This window comes from Pantherophis guttatus, chromosome 1 (genome assembly GCF_059756535.1).
Source record: "Pantherophis guttatus breed Tessera chromosome 1, ASM5975653v1, whole genome shotgun sequence".
NCBI lineage: Eukaryota > Metazoa > Chordata > Lepidosauria > Squamata > Colubridae > Pantherophis > Pantherophis guttatus.
The window spans coordinates 342,499,088-342,522,470 of record NC_142063.1 but is presented as its reverse complement, the minus strand read 5'-3'; the positions used below and the strand labels follow the sequence as shown (position 1 = coordinate 342,522,470).

The window sequence follows — 23,383 nt, the reverse complement described above, 5'->3', positions numbered from 1 at the left end:
ACATCTGAGGAAAAAGCACCCCTTAAGTCCACTTCCTAACTGCGCCGACTAAATGAATGATTTCGGATAGAAGATCTTGAGATCTTAGTGCGGCTTTCCAAACAAACAAACAAACAGCTCGCTGCTCCTTTTTCGATCACGACTTCCACGGAACACAAGCTGAGATGCCACAATTAATTTTTCATTGGAAGGAATTAATATTCCACGTGAGCCAATACGCTGTTTATTCACAAGAAAGGAAGAAAAACAAGGAATCTTGATTTTTATCGTGAGCAAATGTACTTCTTGGCAGCATGATATATTTTTTTTCCTATCGCTCCATCGATACATTACAACATAGCGTAAGGAAAGGAATTAGCACGGACCAATCTTATTTTCGCTTATTACCTGGCATCCGTTAAAGGTTGCCCATCCATTCATTGGATAGTCTTGAAAGGCAGGAGATATTGCCAATGAACCATTAAACTGGTTTCGTGCATCCAAAACGGCCACTTTTCAAACATTTCCAGAGCCTGTATCACCCCAAATGCCTTTGTTAAGTTCTTGGCTTACTCAATTTTGGATGTATGCCTAGGCAAAGTTCCGGGGAAGAAACTTATTCAAGATCCATCCTGGGTCGGTTATTGGGACCAGAACTTGAGTCTTTCCAGCTTTCGGACTAAGGGTGGGATCCATCTTCAGGGAACTTCTCTCTATCAGAATGTGTGTTTTGGGCTATTCTATGCTTCAAATGTATGTGGTGCCTTCTATTGGTTGATTGGTGTGTTGATGGCCAGCGATTGGCTGTTCTTTCCTTGTGATGCCAAGCCCTTGGCTCCTAAGTACCCGATAAATACCTCCTCACATCCTACTAGCACTGATGATGTTACCTAGTTTGCTAATGAAATGTCTGCAAGAAAACCACCAAGCTCAGAGAGCACCAAAAACTCCACAGTCGCCCTCCTCATCACACCCCACTCTCTTCTAGCACTGATGATGTTATCTAGTTTGGTAATGAAATGTCTGCAAGAAAGCCACCAACCTCAGAGAGCACCAAGGACCCCACAATTCAATCCTGATATTTTCTTCTATTGAAAAAAAAAAACCATCCCAAGATCTCCTGTACCGTTTTCTTTTTAAAACATCACACGCCCCATTTGCATTCTATAATTAAACCTGGTCCAGGAGCAGGGCGACAAACCGTATTTTACAAACAAGAAGATGACGATCATTGTGCACACACCAACACCCTCAATATTGAATAATTCATCGCCGGTTCTGAAGATAAAGAGTATGCATCACTCAACTTTGAAGGAACGCGAGGGATTTCGCGGGAACGATTTTTCTTTAGGGACCGCGATGAAGTGCCAGTTGCCAGCAGGAAACCAAGACACGAAACTGTGTTTCCTGCAACACAGCGACCTGCGGGATGTCTCAGGGTACCAACACGGCATGAATTTTTCAAGAAAGCTTCTAAATAATGGAAAATGTGAACACCGGCATCGGTAATGAAAAATGAAATGTTTTGCACGCCAAAGATTCCACAGCTAATACAGCGAGCCTGACAACGCTGATGTGGAAAAGGTGATTTTCCCCCCCCGAATGGAATTACATCTACCTTCTGTGTAACCGACTTATCCCACGCTAGAAACCGTTCCAACATTTAAGAATTACCCCAAAGGTGCTTTTTTTTCAAGAGGCAACTGGACTTTCTGGTTTTTTTTCTTTGAAGACGTTTCGCTTCTCATCCAGGAAGCTTCCTCAGCTCTGACCAGGTGGTGGGGAATGGAAGGATTTATATGCCTGGTCATTTGCATCGTTTTAGAGCAGGGGTGTCACACTTGAGACCTGCGGGCTGGATGCGGTCCATGGGATGCTTAAATCTGGCCAGTGGGGCTGGGCTGCTGGCCAAAACGGGCTGCGTGTGGGGGCCCTGCGGTCCATTTTTGGCCTCCTGCAGCACTCTGCTGGCCAAAAATGGGCCGTGGAGAGCAGTGGTGAAATCCACATTTTTTTTTTACTACCGATTCTGTGGGTGTGGCTTGGTGAGCATGACAGGGGAAGGATGCTGCAAAATCCCCATTCCCTCCCCTCTCCTGGGGGGGAAGGATATTGCAAAATCTCCATTCCCACCCCACTCTGGGGCCAGCCAGAGGTGGTATTTGCTGGTTCTCCAAACTACTCAAAATTTCCACTACCGGTTCTCCAGAACCTGCTGGATTTCACCCCTGGTGCAGAGGCTTAAACGGGCTGCGCGGGGGCCTCAGGAGGCCTTCCTGTAGCCCATTTTTGGCCAGCAGAGTGCTGATGGAGAGGGGAAATGAAGTGCTGGGGGCCACGCGCCGCCCCCCCCCCCATGCCCTGTTTTGGTTGGTAAAGTGCTGCAGGAGGCTATTCAGGCTGAAAATGGGGCAGATTTTCTCCCCCCCCACCCCTTGTGCCTCATTTTGGCTAGCAGGGGGTTGCCCACGGAGACCTACAATTGTTCTGTCCCCGTCCCACATGCACACACACCAACAGACGTCCAAGAGTTAAAAACCAAACCAGCCAACAAAATCCTTTTCCTTATGATAACGGAACTTGGCAGCAATCTAGTGGCTGCCTGCCAAGAGTTTATTACTCACGAAGAGATAACGTCTCTCCACTTCTGGTACATCAAAGTAAAATGTTCAATAATTACAGAGTAAATCAAGTCCAAATATAATCCAGCAAAGCCTATAGCAAAAAGTCCGGCAATGCAGAATGGCGTGGAAGCTTTCAGCTTTGTTCGTCACAAGGTTTGACTGGCCACCATGCTCCCTTTTATACCCTGTGGGGTGTGGTCCAGTGACTCAGCCTAATCTCTGGCATGCCTTTTCTTCTGTTGCGCGCGCTTATCTCTGCGACGCTGATGTGGATCCAGCCAAGACTCATTACTCTCATCACTGTCCACCTGTGGCTGCGTGGACGTGCTTGGCCCCGGCCCTATCTCTTGCCCTTCGGCAGACACCGAAGGCATTGCCAGAGAGGAGGGTCCTGGAGAGGGAGGCCTTGATAACTCCTCTCCTTCACTTTCGGAGTCCTCTCCTGCCGATGACACAGGCTCAGGTAACGGAGCCACAACAACAATGCTGATCTGGCCCTTGGAACAAATCCAGTTTGACACCTGTTTTAGAGAGGTTTTAGAGAGTCATTGAGGCCACGTGTGTGTCCTCAGGGTCACCTGAGTAGTGCAAATGGAGCCTTCTTGGAACTGTTGAAGGACAGGGTTGTAAACTGGAGATAGATGATGTTGTATCCCTCCCCCTCTGGTGAGGGAAGACTGTTCAATTTGGACATAGATGGCCTCTTCGACCCCTCTTTCAAACCATCGCTTCAAACCATCGAATCGCTGCAGTTGTTAAGCGAATCATGAAGTCATTAAGGGAATCTGGCTTTCCCCCATTGACTTTGCTTGTCGGAAGGACGCTGGGAAGGACGCAAAGGGTGATCACGTGACCCCAGGACACTGCAACCGTCATAAATATGAGCCAGTTGCCAAGCATCTGAATTTTGTTCATACGACCATGGGGATGATGCAACGGTCGTTAAGTGGGGGGAAAAACGGTCCCAGATCACTTTTTTCATTGTAACTTTGAACGGTCACTAAACGAATGGTTGTAAATCAAGGACTACCTGTATCTCAGCCATATCCAGCACTGAATCCTTGAAGAATAGATTAGAATAGAATAGGAGCTGGAAGGGACCTTGGAGGTCTTCTAGTCCAGCCCCCTGTTCAAGCAGGAAAACCTATACTAGACAAGTGACTGTCTGACTCTTTTCTTAAAAACCTCCAGTGATGGAGCACCCACAATATCTGGTGGCAAGCTGTTCCACTGGTTAATTGTCCTCACTGTTGGGAAGTTTCTCCTTAATTCCAGGTTGCTTCTCTCCTTGATTAGTTTCCAATAGCTTTTATCATTTTCCCCCTTCATTTTCAAATTTTGCGGTTGCTACAAAGCGCTCCAGAAGAGAAAAAAAAGGAAAAACAAAACAAAACAGAAACAGAAATGTTTGTGGATGGAGGACAGCCAATAATTTACACCCCGTTTTCTTTGCTTAAATTTTGCGCCAAATGCATCCGTCAGATGCAATAATTGAAGAGGAAATTAGACTACATCTTCGAGCAAGTTCTTTTGAACCCCTTTTGCTCAAAACGAAAGGAAGTGGGGCGACGGTGAATTCTTCTTCACTTATTTTCCTGTTGCTATGCGTATGAGATAGTTCAACGAACAGCGTGGTTAATTATTAAACGAAGCTGCCATCCCGGGTGGGAAATTGGGTGGGAAAAAAAAATCCCATCTGCCAGTTCAGCATGTAATGTTTTTGAGACGTCATGTCCAATCATCTGTCATCGACTGTCACCAGGCCTGCTGATTTATGCGATGTGAAGTCACGGCTGGAAAATATCCTTCCGCGTGTAAAAAGCCAAGTGCCAGCGGTCACTCAAGAGTCTAGACCCTTGTGTGTAGCTGCTGAATGCATCTGTGGCTAAAGATGCGGTAAATTTGGTCTCTGGAACATCTAGACACCATTGCCATAATGCTTATTGACAGAATGACAGAGTTGGAAGGAACCCGAGTCTTCTAGTCCAAATCCCTGCTCAGGCAAGAGATATCATTTCTGACAAATTCTCTCTCCAATCTCTTCTTGGAAAACTCCAGTGTTGGAGCACCCACAACTTCTGGAGGCAAGTAGTTCCACTGATAAATTGTTGTCATTTTCAGGAACTTTTTTTCCTTAGTTCTAAATTGCTTCTCTCCTTGGTTAGTTTCCACCTATTGCTTCTTGTCCTGCCTTCAGGTGCTTTGAAGAACAGGTTGACCCCTTCTTTTTTTGTGGCAGCGTCTCAGATGTTGGAAGACTGCTATCATGTCACCCCTAATCATTGTTGTGACCTCGGCTTCCTGAGTCATTAAAACACACGAGTCGTCCCAAAAACCTCTTTTATTGCAACAGCTGTGAATTACGTTCATTCACAGCTGAGTCCCAATTAGTTGCAAAAAGTCCTTCGGGAGAAGTCCTTCAGAATAATCACCAACCTTTATCTCCCTTGACACTCTGCCAAAGACCTACTTGGCAAAGCCACACGGAGTCCAGAATCAAACAGAGATGCCAACTGGGAACAGAAGTAACAACGTTGCTTTCCTGCGAAGGTCCCACATGCCTTTGCTCCTCTTTTAAGCCTTATGGGAGGGGCCAATCATCTCTGGGCCTTACTCCTGAGTTGTCCCTTTTGTTTTAACTGTTCATGCCTTCTGGCAGCTCTGCGCATGTGCGCACTAGGCTGCCCCTGTTCCTCTGCCTCTCTGATGTCCGACTCTGGAGGCTCCAGAGTCCACACATAACTCCCAGACGGCCCTGGCCCCATCTCTCTGACGCAGAGCCCTCGTCTGGGCCTTCCCCTAACTCCAGGACTGGCCCATGTTTCTCCCCAGCCTCCTCACTGTCCGACTCTGCTGCCAGCTCTGCAGGCTGCTGGCAGACCACAACAGTCCTTCTCGTCATTAAACAAGACATTGGTTTGTGTCTAAACCCCACTGGTGGCTTTTCAAGATTTAGTCAAGCCCACAACTGATTGTCCCATTCAGAGTCCAACTTTCTCAAGCGATGGGTTAAAAGAAACTGTCGAATTTCATCTTGGAAAATGCCAGAGAAACGACAATGGTCTTTATGTAGGAGGAAGAGGAGAAAGGGAAGAAACATTTAATTTTTTTAATTTTAATTTTTTTTATTTATATCCTACTATTATTATTTTTTTACAAATAATTGAAGGTGGGGAATACATCCAACTCACCTCCCTCGTCCTATTTACCCTACAACAATACTGTGAGTTTGATTGGGCTGAGGGTGAGCAATTAGTCCAAAATCACCCAGCCAGCTTTCATGCCTAAATGGGACTAGAACTCTCCATCTCCTGGTGATTGACACAAAGTCACCCAGCTGGCTTTCATGCCTAAGGCGGGACTAGAATCCACTGTCTCCTGGTAATTGGCTCAAAGTCAACCCGCTTACTTTCATGCCTGAAGTGGGTCTAGAACTCTCCGTCTCCTGGTGATTGACACAAAGTCACTCAGCTGGCTTTCATGCCTTAGGTGGGACTAGAATTCACCATCTCCTGCTGACTGGCCCAAAGTCACTCAGCAGGCATTCAAACCTAAGGCAGCACTAGAATTCACAGTCTTCCACTTTCCAAGCTGGTGCCTTAACTGCATTGCAAACTTCTTCAGTTTTTGGGCTGTGTTGACTGAAATGATGGTGCTTTATGGATTTATAGAGATATGAGAGGTAACTTATGTTTTAAGACAAGGTGATCTTGCTAAAATTATACTTGTTGAGATAAAGGCGAGAAGTGACGTTTTCTTTTTCTTCACTACTGTATATTCTTACTTTTCTTTTATCTCTCATTTTGTTCCATATATCTTCTGCACTTTCTTTTTAAAAGTTTGCACAGAAGTCCTCAACCTATGACCATAACTGAGCCCCACATTTCAGTGGGTAAGCAAGACATTTGTAAAGTGAATTTTGCCCCATTTTACGACCTTCCTTGCAACCAAGATGATTAGGGGAGTGGAGGCTAAAACCTATGAAGAACGGTTACAGGAACTACTGGGTATGTCTGGTCTGATGAAAAGAAGAACCAGGGGAGACATGACAGCAGTCTTCCAGTATCTCAGGAGCTGCCACAAAGAAGAGGGAGTCAAGCTATTCTCCAAAGCACATGAAGACAAAACAAGAAGCAATGGATGGAAACTCATCAAGGAGAGAAGCAACCTAGAACTAAGGAGAAATTTCCTGACAGTTAAAACAATTAATCAATGGAACAACTTGCCTGCAGAAGTTGTAAATGCTCCAACACTGGAAGTTTTTAAGAAGATGTTGGATAACCATGTGTCTGAAATGGTATAGGATTTTCTGCCTAAGCAGGGGGTTGGACTAGAAGACCTCAAGGTTCCTTCCAACCCTGTTATTCTATTCTATTCTATTTTTAAATTTAAAATCAGATCGTTGAAGAGGACGTGCTGTTTCAATTCCATTCTGAGAAAAAGCTGATCAGCAGAGGAAGATGTGTATTTGTACGACTGTCGTTTGCTATCCAGGTTTAATGTTCTTTTTGTTCAAACGTGTGGGTTTTTTTTTTAAACTGATGTACTGCTGTCCAAAGCAATAAATGTGAGTTGGGCGGCCTTACAAATTCCACAAACACAGATAATCTATTGTTTCCAGAAATGTTCCTAGCCTCTTGACACCACGGGCCAAAATTCAATCTAAAAATGGCAATATTTCAGTAAAATTCTCTTAATAATTACTTTTTAAATATTAGATGGGAAAGTCTCCCACTACCGTTCTTCCCCTTAGCTCCTCTAAAATGTCCTGAAGCCAGATATTTGTGGTTTTCTTTCCTTCCTTCTTTCCTCCCTTTTTTCTTTCTTTTCCTTTTTCCCCTTCCTTTCTCTCTTCCTTTCTTTCTTCCTTCCTCTTCCTTTCCATCTCTTTCCTTCCTTCCTTCTTCCCTCTCGCCTTGACTTCTTTCTTTCTTTCTCTCCCTCCTCCTTGTCTTGCTATCTTTTTCTTTCTTTCTTTTTTCTTTCTCTCTCCTTCCCTCTCCTTGCTTCACCATCTTCCTTCTTACTTTTTCTTTCCTTCCTTCCCCTTGGCATCTTTTTCTCCTTTCTTTCTTTCCTTCTTTTTCTTTCTTTCTCTTTCTTACTATCCCTCCTTCCTTCTCCTTGCCATCTTTCTTTCTTTCTTTCTTTCTTTCTTTCTTTCTTTCCTTTCTTTCTTTCTCTTTCTTTCTTCTTTATCTTTCTTCCTTTCTTTTTCTTTCTTCCTCTTTCTGAACAGTTTGCTCCCAATGTTCTCCCATTCCAACCCCACTATTCCCCAAAAGACATTTTTAAAAAAAGACAAGGAATCACAGGATTCCTGTATTCCCACACATCATTCCTAAATGAAACCATTTCCCCTCCTAGGCTGCATATGTAGATACATTCATCCCATTCCGCCATTATCCCCTCTCCATTAAAATCTTATTTAAGATATGTTCCATGAGGAGAGAGTAAACAAGAATTAAACCGCAGCGCACCGATGCTCCCTGCATAAACCAATCTCTCGGATTGGTGAGGGGGAGAAAGAATGAAATAGAATCAAATATTGTAAATGGGGGGGGGCTTAACTGTTGGCTGGTCCCCCAACCGAACATATGCTTCTTTCTTATTCCATTCTTGTTCACATTTTTCAAAAAGAAGCATTGATGGGAAACGGCTCAGCTTAGAAGTGACAATTCATCAAGAGGTTTACAGTCACACACCTCTGAAACGTTACCGAAAATATGAAATGGGTTGATCTGTATCTGCCCACATTAATCAATAGGAGCAACCAACCCACCATGGAAACCCACCTCAACAGATCAAAAAAATATATATACAGGATGCCAAGCCCAACCACACTTTTAAGGTATCAACTTTAAAAATTTAAGAGCCATTATTTCTTCTGGCTCCATACTTAATAGCATGTCAGCCATGCCTTCCGATTCTTGTCTCGCTGCTTTTCTTGGCAATAAGATATGGATGAAAGCCAATCATGATGAGGGCAGGAATTGATCTCGGATTGTGTGGAAACTCTCTGCTCCTTCCGGCAACCATAGTTTTTGGGGGTGGGTGGATGGGTGGGAAGCGGGGAATGGGAAGTTGGAAGCATTGAGGCAAGAGATGCAGTTATATAAATAGGCTGAAAAAAATAATTAAATTAAAAATAAACTAGTGGTTACAGTCGTCTGGTAGTTAAAGCACAGGCTAGAAACAAGGAGTTCTAGTCCCACTTTAGGCATGAAAAACCAGCTGGGTGACTTTGGGCCAATCACCAGGAGACGGTGACTTCTAGTTCTGTCTTAGGCATGAAACCCATTTGGGTGACTTTGAGCCAATCATCAGGAGCTGGTGAATTCTAGTCTTGCCTTAGGCATGACACCCAGCTGAATGACTTTGGGCCAAACACCAGGAGATGGTGAGTTCTAGTTCTTCCTTAGGCATGAAAGTCAGTTGGGTAACTTTAGGCCAAACACCAGGAGACGGTGAGTTCTAGTCCCACCTTTGTCATGAAAGCCGGCTGGGTGGCTTTGGACCAAACACCAGGAGATGGTGAGTTCTAATTCTTCCTTAGGCATGAAACCATTTGGGTGACTTTGAGCCAATCATCAGGAGCTGGTGAATTCTAGTCCTGCCTTAGGCCTGACACCCAGCTGAATGACTTTGGGCCAATCACCAGATGGTGAGTTCTAGTCCTGCCTTAGGCCTGACACCCAGCTGAATGACTTTGGGCCAATCACCAGGAGATGGTGAGTTCTAGTCCTGTTTTAGGCATGAAAGTCAGTTGGGTGACTCTGAGTGAATCATCACGAGACGGGGAATTCTAGTCCCCTCTTAGCATGAAAACCGGCCGAGTTTAGGCCAATCATCAGCAGACCCCGAGTTCTAGTCCCACCTTCGTCATGAAAACTGGCTGGGTGACTTTGAGCCAATCATCAGGAGACGGGGAATTCTAGTCCCATCTTAGCTGGGTGTCCTTGGGCCAATCCTAAAGAGTTCTAGTCCCACTTTAGTCATGAAAGCTGGCTGAGTGACTTTAGGCCAATTGCTCATACTCAGCCCAACCCACCTCACAGGATTTTTGGTCTAAGGAAAATAGGAGAAGGAAGGAGTATTGTGCATGTTCGCTACCTTGAGCTACTTATAAAATAATAAAAGCAGGATAAAAATCTACTTTTTTTAAAAAAACCATAACCTATGAAATCGTAGATATTGCCAAAAATCATTGCGCAACTCTAAGTCGAGTCTAACAGCCTTTGCTCTAAAATGCTCTTTTTGTTACAGATGTTCGATTTTCTGGACCCAAATAATATGTATTTCGGTTTCTTGTCCCAAGAAACTTTTTTTTTCACGAGGCAACTGGACTTTCTTGGTTTTTCTTTGAAGACGTTTCGCTTCTCATCCAAGAAGCTTCTTCAGCTCTGACTGGATGGGGAGGAATGGAAGGATTTATACTCCTTGCAGACAGCTGGTCCTTTGCATCCCTTTAGAGAGTCGTTGAGGCCACTTAGAGGTTTATCTGGATTCCTCGTGTCTTCTAGCTGCTAGCTTAGAACATAAAATAATAGCGTTGGAAGAGATCTTGGAGGTCTTCTAATCCAACCCCGTTCTCAAGCAGAAGCTCTATATACTATTTGAGACAGGTGGTTGTCAAAAAACCTCCAGTGATGAAGCACCCACAACTTCTGGTGGCAAGCTGTTCCACTGGTTAATTGTCCTCACTGTTAGGAAGTTTCTCCTTAATTCCAAGTTGCTTCTCTCCTTGATTTATTTATTTTTTATTTATTTTATTAAATTTCTATACCGCCCTTCTCCGGAAGGACTCAGGGCGGTGAACAGCCACAAGATAAAACACATAAATACAAATTTAAAATAAAATAAAAACGAATTAAATAATTTGGCTGAACAAATTTAAAATACCCCATAATTTAAAAACAAATTAAAATTTACATTTAAAAAGGGGAGAAGATTTAGGCCAGGCTTAAATGAGTTTCCATCCATTGTTTCTTGCCCTGCCTTCTGGTGCTTTAGAAAATAAGTTGACCCCCTCTTTTTCTTTGTGGCAGAGCCTCAAATACTGAAATATTGCTATCATGTTCCCCCTAGTCTTCGTATGAATCTCCAAGGTCCCTTCCAACTGTTATTCCGAGGTTGGTTCCATCCCTGTCAACTTTCTGTAAGTTTCTCAAAACTTTATTGGGTCAACAGAACTGGGAGTCTCAAGGGAATGTTGAGTTGATGACATGGCTTCATTGTCTGGAATATCAGATGTTCTCTCCCCTTGCCTTTCAGTTATAGACTAATGGCTTCATTATTGATTGTTTTTGATATTTTTTTATTTATTTTATTAGTCATAGTTCTATGGTGCCCACTCTCCGAGGACTCTGGGCGGCTTACACCAAAGACAGTATACTAAATAGCATATTGCCCCCAACAATCTGGGTCCTCATTTTACCCACCTCGGAAGGATGGAAGGCTGAGTCAACCTTCAGCCGGTGAGATTTGATCTGCTGAACTAGCAGTCAGCTGAAGTAGCTACAGTACTGCACTCTAACCACTGCGCCACCTCGGCTCTTTAACTGGATATTGCCAGTTTTATAGCTCTTTATTGTGTATTGCCCAGAGGCACACTTTGTGAGATGGGCAGTTTTATAAATAAGGATAATTAAATAAATATCATGAATACATCAAGTCTGGGATAAGGCAGTACAAGTAGTCCTCAACTTACAACCACAACAGTTGTGAAGTAGATTTTAACCCATTTTATGACCTTTCTTGCCATAGTTGTTAAATGAAACACGGCGCTTGTTAAGTTAGTGACACGGGGGTTAAGTGAATCTGGCTTCTCCATCGACTCTGCTCATCAGATGGTTGCAAAGGGAGGATCCCTTGACCCTGGGACATTGCAACCGTCATAAATACTGGGCAGTGGTGAAATCCAAATTTTTTTTACTACCGGTTCTGTCGGCGTGGCTTGGTGGCCATGGCAGGGGAAGGATACTACAAAATCCCCATTCCCTCACCTCTCCTGGGAAAAGGATATTGCGTGGCTTGGTGGGCGTGGCAGAAGGATACTGCAAAATCTCCATTCCCACCTCACCCCACCCCAGGGGAAAGATACTGCAAAATCCCCATCTCCACCCCACTCCAGGAGGAAAGATACTGCAAAATCTCCATTCTCACCCCACTCCAGGAGGAAGGATACTGCAAAATCCCCATTCCCACCCCACTCCAGGAGGAAGGATACTGCAAAATCTCCATTCCCACCCCACCCCTGGAGGAAGGATACTGCAAAAACCCCATTCCAACCCCACTCCAGGGGAAGGATATTGCAAAATCTCCATTCCCACCCCACTCCAGGAGGAAAGATACTGCAAAATCTCCATTCCCACCCCACTCTGGGGCCAGGCAGAGGTAGTATTTGCCGGTTCTCCAAACTACTCAAAATTTCCGCTACCAGTTCTCCAGAACCTGTCAGAACCTGCTGGATTTCACCCCTGACCCTGGGGGAATCCTGCAACGGTCGTAAGTACGAAAACCAGGTGCAGGTCACTTTTTTTCAGTGCTGTTGTCACTTCGAACGGTCACTAAATGAATAGTTGTAAGTCGAAGACTACCTCTTACATGCCGGTTGTCAGGCATCCAAATTTTGATCACGCGGCCGTGGGGAATGCTGCAATGGTTGTCATTGTGAATAACGGCCATAATTTATTTTATTTTATTTTGAATTTATATACCGCACCTTCTCCCGAGGGACTCAGGGTGGTGTACAGCCAGATAGAAACATACAATACAAACAGTAAAAACAATTAAAAGAATATATATTAATTTGGCCCTATGTTAAAATGACAAACCAATTAAAATATTTAAAAATATGTTAAGCCAGCCCGGCTTGCTGAAAAAAGAAAGTTTTAAGGGCACGGCGGAAGGCACTAAGGTCTTGGATTCTCCTTATCTCCGGGGGCAGCTGATTCCAGAGGGTAGGTGCCCCCACAGAGAAGGCCCTCCCCCTGGGGGTCACCAGCCTACATTGTTTGGCTGATGGCACCCTGAGGAGGCCCTCTCTATGGGAGCGCACGGGTCGATGGGAGGTCGTCGGTAGCAGCAGGCGGTCTCGAAGATAACTAGGTCCTATGCCATGGAGTGCTTTAAAGGCGGTAACCAACACTTTGAAGCGCACTCGGAAGACCACTGGGAGCCAGTGCAGCTCGCGCAGGAGCGGTGTTATGTGGGAGCGCCATGCAGCTCCCGTAATTACCCGCGTGGCCGCATTCTGGACCAGTTGGAGCCTCTGGGTGCTCTTCAAGGGGAGCCCCATGTAGAGAGCGTTACAGTAATCAAGGCGAGAGGTCACGAGGGCATGAGTGACTGTGCACAGGGAATCCCGATCAAGAAAGGGCCGCAACTGGCGAATCAGGCGAACCTGACAAAAGGTCCCCCTGGCTACAGCCGTCAGATGTTCCTCCAAGGACAGCTGCATATCCAGGAGGACTCCCAGATTGCGCGCCCTCTCCCCGGGGGCCAAAGACTCGCCCCCAATAGTCAGCGATGGAATCAGCTGACTATATTGGGATGCCGGGAACCACAGTCACTCAGTCTTGGAAGGGTTGAGCCTGAGCCTGTTCCTCCCCATCCAGATCCGCACAGCCTCCAGGCACTGGGACATCACTTCAAGGGCATCGTTGGGGTGGCCTGGGGTGGAGATGTGCAGCTGGGTGTCATCAGCCTACTGGTGGTACTTCACCCCAAAGCCACGGATGATCTCACCCAGCGGCTTCACATAAATGTTGAACAAAAGGGGTGAGAGGACCGACCCCTGAGGCATTCCACAAATGAGAGGCCTCGAGGTCGACCTCTGCCCCCCTGCCAACACAAACTGCGACCGGTCAGAGAGAAAGGAGGAGAACCACCGTAACACGGTGCCCCCCATCCCCAACTCTTCCAACCGGTGCAGCATGATACCATGGTCGATGGTATCAAAAGCCGCTGAGAGGTCTAACAGGGCTAGAACAGAGGAACAACCCCTGTCCCGAGCCCTCCAGAGATCATCTACCAACGCGACCAATGCCGTTTCCGTGCTGTGCCCAGGCCTGAAACCCGACTGGAACGGATCTAGATAAGACGTTTCCTCCAGGAATTGTGGAAACTGTCGCGCAACCACACTCTCAACAACCATTTTTATTTATTTTTTATTTGTTTCCATTTCTATACCGCCCTTCTCCAATAGGACTCAGGGCGGTGAACCATAAGTTACTTTTGTAAGTGTTGTGGGTTGTTGTCCCTTTGAATGGTCACTAAACGAACAGTTGTAAGCCAAGGATTAATCCGCATGCCTGGGTATGAGTTCAAAGTTAAGGACAACGCAAGTGAAATTCCAAACTCTCGCTGTACACGCTGTCCCTTTTCTTCCCAGCCCACGCAGTCTTCGGCGCTCTCTCACACATGTGCACGCTGCAAAAAAAAACCTTATCTGGATATTGTCATTTTATTGTTTCCAATTTTTTTTTAAAAAAAGAAGGCATCTCACCAGGGAGGAAATGGGTCAGCGTCAGACCTAGCTGGGGAAGCACTGCACTTGCTCAACGTCTGTGGCTTTTACACAGTTCCAGATGTTCGGGCGCATTAATAACGCACGACCCCAAACTCTCTTTTTGAAACCCAAGAACGTGCAAATTGCATTCAAGCCTCTTTGCCCTCATTAATGGGCCCGTTACGAGCCCAGCACTCTGGAAAATGCTTTTTTTGGCCTTTGTTTCAAGCTTGTGATGTTGCCATCGGCTCACTTTTAACAGCCAGAGCTCAAATCCTAATGCTTTTAAAAGCTGGGGAACTCAACAGGCTCAAAAAAAATTTTTTTTTTATTTTTTTGGGGGTGGGAAGAAATTTATTGAAGTCAATTCAGATCACTCTCCTTTCTTCCCTGCACCTGAAACATTCCTGCTCAAGATACCTAATATGAGAAATATTTGGCCGTTTCCCGCGTTATTTCGGATACCCTTAGGGGCGTGAGTATGTTCTTCCAACATAAACGTAAGGAAATGTAGGGGGGATTTTTCCCCCCCAAATAAGAAGGGGCAGAAAAACCTAAAAAAGAAAATAGAATAGAATAACAAGAGTTGGAAGGGATCTTGGAGGTCTTCTAATCCAACCCCCTGCTTAAGCAGGAAACCCTATAACATTTCAGACAAATGGTTATCCAATCTCTTCTTCAAAACTTCCAGTGTTGGAGCATTTACAACTTCTGGAGGCAAGTTGTTCCACTGGTTAATTGTTCTCACTGTCAGGAAATTTCTCCTTAGTTCTAGATTGCTTCTCTCCTTGATTAGTTTCCATCCGTTGCTTCTTGTCCTGCCCTCAGGTGCTTTGGAGAATAGCTTGACTCCCTCTTCTTTGGGGCAGCCCCTGAGATATTGGAAGACTGCTATCATGTCTCTCCTAGTCTTTCTTTTCATTAAACTAGACCAGGGGTCAGCAACCTGGAGCCAGCTCTGGAGCCGCATGTGGCTCTTTCACCCTTCTCTTGTGGCTCCCTGTCACTCAAAATATGCGTCACAACCACCAATGTGCGACACCCGCCAGCGTGCAATTTATTGAGCTTTTCAACCCCCGATAGGCCAACCATCGATAAATCCAAGAAAAGAAAAGTTTCAAAAGAAAACAAAACGTTTAATTCAACTACATATGCTAATTTTGTGGCCGGTCAAGAAATAATCAGGCACAGGAAGGGTTTTGTGGCTCCCGGTGTTTTCTTTTCTGTGGGAAACGGGTCCAAATGGCTCTTTGAGTGTTTAAGGTTGCAGACCCGTGACCGAGAGTCTAGCAGTGTTTTCCATCCATTGCTTCTTGTCCTGTTTTCAGAATAGAACAGAACAAAATAACAGAGTTGGAAGGGACCTTGGAGGTCTTCTAGTCCAACCCCCTGCTCAAGCAGGAGACCTTATGCCATTTCAGACCAATGGTTATCCAATCTCTTCTTAAAAACCTTAAGAACAACTTCTGGAGGCAAGTCGTTCCACTGATTAATTGGAACAAAATTTCTCCTTAGTTCTAGGTTGCTTCTCTCCTTGATTAGTTTCCACCTGTTGCTTCTTGTCCTGCCTTCAGGTGCTTTGGAGAATAGCTTGACTCCCTCTTCTTTGGGGCAGCCCTTGAGATATTGGAATATACTGCTATCCTGTCTCCCCTGGTCCTTCTCTTCATTAAACTAGACATGCCCAGTTCCTGCAACCATTCTTCATTTGTTTTAGCCTCCAGTCCCCTAATCCTCTTTGTTGCTCTTCTCTGCACTCTTTCTAGAGTCTCCACATCTTTTTTACATCGTGGCGACCAAAATTGAATGCAGTACTCCAGGTGTGATCTTACTAAGGCTTTATAGAGTGGTATTAGTACCTCACATGATCTTGTTTGAATCCCTCTATTAATGCAATTTAGGATTGCTTTGGCTTTTTTGGTTGAAAGATTTGTGAGTGTTCTTGGTAGTTGCTTGAGTGCTGTTAGCTTGTTTATCCGAGAAAATAATAATTAACAATATCCCAGTCAAGGAGCTACCAAACTCAGACAAACAAGGTAACAATGAATAACACACTAACCAAAGAACCACCAAGAAGAAACAACACCTCTATCAACACTGATAGGGCAAGTCACTTGTATACAAATAGAGAGCAAACCCCATTCCCTTGTAGCACTGATGATGTTAACTAGCTGGATAATGAAACGTCCGCAAGGAAACAAGCTCAGAGAGCACCAAAGACCTCACAGCTCAACCTTGAGCTACAAACATTCTCCTCTTTCGGTGCCAAAATATTTTGTATTTCACGACACAACTGAAAATCCCCCACTAGCACCCAGAATTTTGGTTTGCAATACAGGTAGTCCTTGACTTACAACAATTGAGCCCAAAATTTCTGTTGCTAAGTGAAACATTTGTTAAGTGAGTTTATGGCCTTTTTTTTTTTTTGCCAAAGTTTTTTTTTTTTTTTTAATTTGATTTATATGCCGCCCTTCTCCGGAGACTCAGGGCGGCTTACAATGCATTAAGCAATAGCCTTCATACTTTTGTATATTTATACAAAGTCAGCTTATTGCCCCCACAAACTGGGTCCTCATTTAACCTACCTTAGAAAGGATGGAAGGCTGAGTCAACCATGAGCCTTGGAGAGATTCGAACCAGCAGTAAATTGCAGGCAGCTGTGTTAATAACAGGGTGCTTTAAACCACTGTAGTACCAAGGCTCTACCAAGTTGCTAAGTGAATCACTGCAATTAAGTTAGCAAGATGGTTATTAAGCAAATCTGGTTTCCCCATTGACTTTGCTTGTCAGAAGGTTTCAAAAGGTGATCGCTTGACTGCCACCGTCATAAACACGAGTCAGTTGCCCAACATCTGAATTTTGACGACAATGACCATGGGGATGCTGCAATGGTCATTAAGCGTGAAAAATGGTCATAAATCACTTTTTTCAGTGCTGTTGTTAACTTCGAATGGTCACTAAATGAACTGTTGTATATTGAGGACTACCTGTATTCCTAAACCAGTGTTTCTCAACCTTGGTAGCTTGAAGATGGGTGGACTTCAACTCCCAGAATCCCCCAGCCAGTCCACCCATCTTCAAGCTTCCAAGGTTGAGAAACACTGTCCTAAACTGTTTAAAAAAATGATTAAGGACAGAAAACTAAAAAGAATAACATTGTTTGTGGTGGAAGAGAAAAAAAGAGAGAGGATGCCACAGTGTTACAATGGGGCGGTTATAACCTCACCGAAAAATGCAACACGCAGACAATATTTATGCTAAAACCAAGATGGACAAAAAACATAAGTTTTGGTTCCTCGGCAAGGAACTAACAAAGAAAGTTCACCAACGTCCCAAGAATGCCTTGTAAGCTCTCTTTTCTCCAATTCCAATTTAATTTAGAACGAAACCGAGGGGGGTTAATTCTCATGGTTTTTGTGGGCCCCAATTGACGCAGCCGGGATGAAAAATTTGGTCGCTCACCTTCTCCCTTGCACGTCATTTATTTTTGCAGAAATGCTTACGGTTGTATACTTAACGCTCTGGCCCTTGTCCAAATCAGCGTTCGAGGGGAAGAGTCGCCACTAAGAACGGTAGAAGTTTCCCCAATAATAAACGAAGGAATAATAATATCTCGGCATTGGAGTCTATCGGTACCATGCAAAGTTCCCATCGCTGAAGATCCCTGAGATGTAAAACGATTTAAGACTCTCCCCCCCCACCCCCAATCTTGACTTGGGATAGGAGACATATTGAATGAATCATGCCAAGATGCAGGCACCAGGCAGGATGTATCTGAAAAGCAGACAGCTCGGCGACAGGCATCTTAATGACCCCTTATCTTAATCTTGTTTAAAAGCACCTCAGGTTTTTCTGAGTAATCTTTTCACTTTATAATATTCTCCTTTATGGGGTATGTGTGCTTCTTTGGGTTGGTACCCATTGGAGTAAAATGTTTTTTTTATCACTCACGTTAATTTATACCACTGTGCCCGACAGAAAGGCGTGCGAGACTTTGGGATCAGAGGCCGTTTTTTAAAAAATTGGTCACAGTTAAAGCATCGATAGGTTGGCTTAAATCGGGAGACTGAATCAATCTTTGGATGGCAACGGATATACAAAAGGCCACCCTTTGAAGGAGTAGTAAAAGTGAAGGGGATAAAATGGCTGATTTGGAGCAGCCCTTCCTCCCTTTTGGGGAAAAGAAAGGAAGTTGATGTATATATCCATTTAGGCATAGACAAACAGACCTTTAAGTTTTTAATGAATAGAATAGAATAGGATAGGATAGGGTAAGAGTCATTGAGGCACAGTGGTTAGAATGCAGTATTGCAGGCTATTTCTGCTGACTGCTGACTGCCAGCAGTTCGTCAGTTCGATTCTCACCAGGTTTAAGGTTGACTCAGCCTTCCGTCCTTCTGAGGTTGATAAAATGAGGACCCAGATTGTTGGGGGCAAAAGGCTGACTCTGTAAACTGCATGGAGAGGGCTGTAAAGCCCTGTGAAGGGAAGGGGAGGGGAAGGGAGGAGAGGAGAGGAGAGGAGAGGAGAGGAGAGGAGAGGAGAGGAGAGGAGAGGAGAAGAGAGAGAAGAGAAGAGAAGAGAAGAGAAGAGAAGAGAAGAGAAGAGAAGAGAAGAGAAGAGAAGAGAAGAGAAGAGAAGAGAAGAGAAAAGAGCCTTGGTACTACAGTGGTTTAAAGCACCCTGTTATTAACACAGCTGCCTGCAATTTACTGCTGGTTCGAATCTCTCCAAGGCTCAAGGTTGACTCAGCCTTCCATCCTTTCTAAGGTAGGTTAAATGAGGACCCAGTTTGTGGGGGCAATAAGCTGACTTTGTATAAATATACAAAAGTATGAAGGCTATTGCTTAACGCACTGTAAGCCGCCCTGAGTCTCCGGAGAAGGGCGGCATATAAATCAAATTTAAAAAAAAAAAAAAAAAAGAGAAGAGAAGAGAAAAGAAAAGAAAAGAAGAGAAGAGAAGTTAGAAGGGAGCTTGGAGGTCTTCTAGTCCAACCCCCTGCTCAGGCAGGAAACCCTATACCATTTCAGACAAATGGTTGTCCAATCTCTTCTTCGAAACTTTCATTGTTGGAGCATTTACAACTTCTGGAGGCAAGTTGTTCCACTGATTAATTGTTCTAACTATCAGGAAGTTTCTCCTTAGTTCTAAGTTGCTTCTCTCCTTGATGAGTTTCCGCCCATTGCTTCTTGTCCTGCCTTCAGGTGCTTTGGAGGATAGCTTGGCTCCCTCTTCTTTGGGGCAGCCCCTGAGATATTGGAATATACTGCTATCATGTCTCCCCTAGTCCTTCTCTTCATGAAACTAAACACACTCAATTCCAGCAACCATTCTTCATATATTTTAGCCTCCAGTTCCCTAATCATGTTTGTGCAATGGTACCTCGGTACTCATCGTTAATTAGTTCCGAGAGGTGCGATAGATTTGACAGAAACAAGGTTGACTTAGCCTTCCATCCTTTCTAAGGTAGGTGAAATGAGGACCCAGTTGTGGGGGCAATAAGCTGACTTTGTATAAATATACAGAAGGATGAAGGCTATTGCTTAGCGCATTGTAAGCCGCCCTAAGTCTCCGAAGAAGGGCGGCATATAAATCAAATTAAAAAAAAAAAAACAAGAAAAGTCAAACACACACACACACACACACACAAACACACACCTCTATGGAAAAGAGTGGTGGGCTTTACCTTGTAAGAGGGCAAAAAGCACAAAACCCCACGTCGCACCGTCTGACAGACCGATAGCAGGAGCTCACCGACTTCATCTTGAAACTCAAAGGTTTCTGTGTGCTGAAAAGTTGCTCGTAACTGCCTGTGTTTCGGGCCGGCTCCAATGGTACCAACCCAGACCTGTTGGGATATTGCATTGGGCATTGTTAAGCAAGCTTATTCAGGAATATAATTTCCAAGATGAACAAAACAGCAAAGAAAACAGGATTTAAAAGGAGATGGTGCACGTCGTCCAATAAAGTACAGTAGACTTTAAGGACTACAGTTTAAAGGACTACAGTAGATAGTCCTTGACTTACAACGAGTGGTGCAGTAGCCTAGAGGTGGAGCTGAGAATATATCTGCTGGAAAGAAAAACTCTGCATTGGCGACAGGAAGGGCATCCGGCCAGTCAACGCTCCATTCAGCTGCCCAGACTCCACCCCGCAAGGGATTATGGGGTCGTTAAAAGAGGATGATGATGAAAAGAGGCCTTGACTTACAACAGTTTATTAGTGACTGTTCGAAATTACAACAGCACTGAAAAAAAAAGTCCATTTTTCACACTTACGACCATTGCATTATCTCCTGGCAACTGGCTCGTATTTACGACGTTGGGTCATGTAATCGCCTTTGGCGACCACAAGCAAAGTCAAGGGGGAAGCAGGATTCCCTTAACAAATGTTTAACTATCTTAACAACTGCAGGGATTCCCTTAACAACGGTGGCAAGAAAGGACAGTAAAACGGGACAAAGCTCCCTGAACCAATGTTTCACTTAGCAACAAAATGTGGGGGCGCAATTGTGGTCGTAAGTCGAGGACTATCTGTACCCTGTATTGGAAATACAGGTAGCCCTCGACTTACGACCGTTAACTGCGCCCGGAATTACGATTGTAAAGTCATGCCGGTCATTAAGTGGGTCACCATGTGACATTGCTGATTTTTATTATCTTTTTTTTTTTTGCAATGGCCATTAAGCAAGCACCTTGTCTGCAAAGGGCAATTTTTTTGCTGGAAATCAGAAGGAAAGGCCAATTTCTGACAAAAAATGTGGGACATTGCAAACAGCCGTAAATGAAAGCTTGTTGTTAAGTACCTTAAAATGTGATCACATGACCACGGGGAGAGGGGAGAGGAGGCCATCAGAACTTTAAATCCAGATTGTAAGCAGCCTGGGGGAGGTCCATATAATTTTGAGCAGTCACTAAACAACCTGTCGTTAAGTTGTACAGTACTTTAAAGAAAAAAAAAAGATCTTAACATCCAAGTCTTCCTACCATCCTTAACATCAGAGGGAATCAGCTGCTGAGCTTACCTGTGAATTTCTAATGACATGGTTTGCTTCAAGCTGAATGGAAAAGTTCACCCCGAGCTCGGATGAAAAGGAATCCATGGGAGAAAGCGTTCCCGAGGTTAAAACGATGGATCGGACCACACTGCTCAAATCGGAAAAGGCCTACAGAGAATAAATGAGAGAAAAACATTTCAAGCGTTTGCGGCTTTCATCCTTAAATCCCCAAAATGTGGCTACAGGCAGTCCTTAACTTGTTAAACAAGTTGCTTTTTCAGGAGGCAACTGGACTTTCTTATTTTTTCTCTTGAAGACGTTTCACTTCTCATCCAAGAAGCTTCTTCAGCTCGGACTGGATGGTGGGGAATGGAAGGATTTATATTCCTTGCAGACAGCTTGGTCATCTGCATCCTTTTTAGAGTCGTTGAAGACACTTGGGAGTCCCAAAAGTGCTTTTTCAAGAGGCAACAGGACTTTCTGGTTTTACTTTGAAGACGTTTCGCTTCTCATCCAAGAAGCTTCTTCAACTCTGACAGTCAAGAATTGAAGAAGCTTCTTGAATGAGAAGCGAAACGTCTTCAAAAGAAAAAACAAGAAAGTCCAGTTGCCTCCTGAAAAAGAGCACCTTTGGGACAACCACGACCTGGTTGACTGAGAATCTCTACAGACTTTAAGCAAGGCAGTTGTTAAGTGAGTCACACCTAATTTTACAACCTGTTTTGCCATGGCTGTTAAGCAAATCACTTGCATTTGTTAAGTTAATAACATAGAAGAAAAGTGGCTTGAGCGTCTGGAACGCTGGGCAGGAGGTTAGCAAGCCCGCATTTGAGACCCGAGAGCTGCTATGAGGCAGGGTTGAGCTCCCGTCTGTCACTCCAGCTCCTGCCGGGAACATGAAAGGAGTCCCCAAATGGGTGTCCCCAGAGCAACGGTGATGTCACTGGCTAAACCTTTCAACCCGTGTACAAAAAACCCAAACAAACAAGAAAAAAACCCAGTTAATAGTATGGTTGTTAAGCAAATTTGGCTTCCCTCACTAACTTTGCTTGTTGGAAGCCAACTGGGAAGGCTACCGTGGTGATCACATGACCCCGGGACGCTGCAACTGTCTTAAGTTCATGCCAGTTGCCCAGTGCCTGAATTTTGATCATGTGACCATGGGGATGCTGCAACATTCGTGTGAAAGAGTCCCTTGTTTCAGCCATTGTAACTTTGAATGGTCCCTAAACAAATGGCTGTAAGTTGAGGACTACCTATAGGCAACTGCTGAGTGGGGTTAAGGGTTTGGGGGAGATGGGAGGGAGGACCTGATTGATGGGAGAGAGGTGGGTCTTTTTCCCATGTCGTCATCGAAATAATAATAATAATAATAATAATATAATAATAATAATAATAATAATAATAATAATAATAATAATAGAGCTGGAAGGGACCTTGGAGGTCTTCTAGTCCAACCCCCTGCGCAAGCAGGAGACCTTACACCATTTCATACAAGTGACTGTCCAGCCTCTTCTTAAAAACTTCCAGTGTTGGAGCATTCACAACTTCTGGAGGCAAGTTGTTCCACTGATTAATTGTTCCAACTTGTCAGGAAATTTCTCCTTAGTTCTAAGTTGCTTCTCTCCTTAATTAGTTTCCATCCATTGTTTCTTGTCCTGCCTTCAGGGGCTTTGGAAAATAAATTGACCCCCCCCCTCTTCTTTGTGGCAGCATCCGAGATATTGGAAGACTGCTATCATCTCTCCCCTAGTCCTTCTTTTCTCTAGACTAGCCAAAATGCGGTAGATTGTAAGAATGATCACTTGATCTAACAATGTAATTTTAAGAGCAGTTAACACTGATTGGGTAGATGCAGGGGCGACATTATAATATAAATTTAATTATATTTAAATGGTACTTTAAATTATTGTATTTTATCCCGATTTTATTTTAGATCGTATTTTATTCTAATTGTATTTTAATTGCGAGTTATTCCAATCTTACTTAATTTGTTTTACCAAACCTTTGTAATGATTTGTCTTTGTAATTCTGCACTTGATATGGCCCAAAGGGCTAATCAATAAATAAAATTGAAAATTGAAATTGACTAGCCAAACCCAAATCCTGCAACCGTTCTTCATACTATGTTTTAGTTTCCAGGCCTTTAATCATCTTTTGACTCATCAATTCAAAAGATGAATTCAATTCAATTCAAATAGTTGCCAAGCATCCAAATTTTGATCATGTGACCATGAGGATGCTGTAACAGTAGTAAGTGGGAAAAAC

General features: G+C 44.1%; 1 protein-coding gene across 3 annotated transcripts in view; it reads right to left on the bottom strand.

Annotated features, from left to right (window-relative positions):
* The window catches only part of BRIP1 (BRCA1 interacting DNA helicase 1), a 126,605-nt gene that overhangs the window by 41,618 nt on the left and 61,604 nt on the right, over nucleotides 1–23,383 (bottom strand). For all 3 annotated transcript variants that reach the window (XM_060693237.2, XM_087890098.1, XM_087890101.1), the window contains 2 exons: nucleotides 21,143–21,283; nucleotides 19,805–19,966 (listed from right to left, as the gene is read on the bottom strand). In XM_060693237.2, the coding sequence (XP_060549220.2) occupies nucleotides 19,805–19,966; nucleotides 21,143–21,283 (303 nt within the window). The remainder of the gene's footprint in view (nucleotides 1–19,804; nucleotides 19,967–21,142; nucleotides 21,284–23,383) is intronic.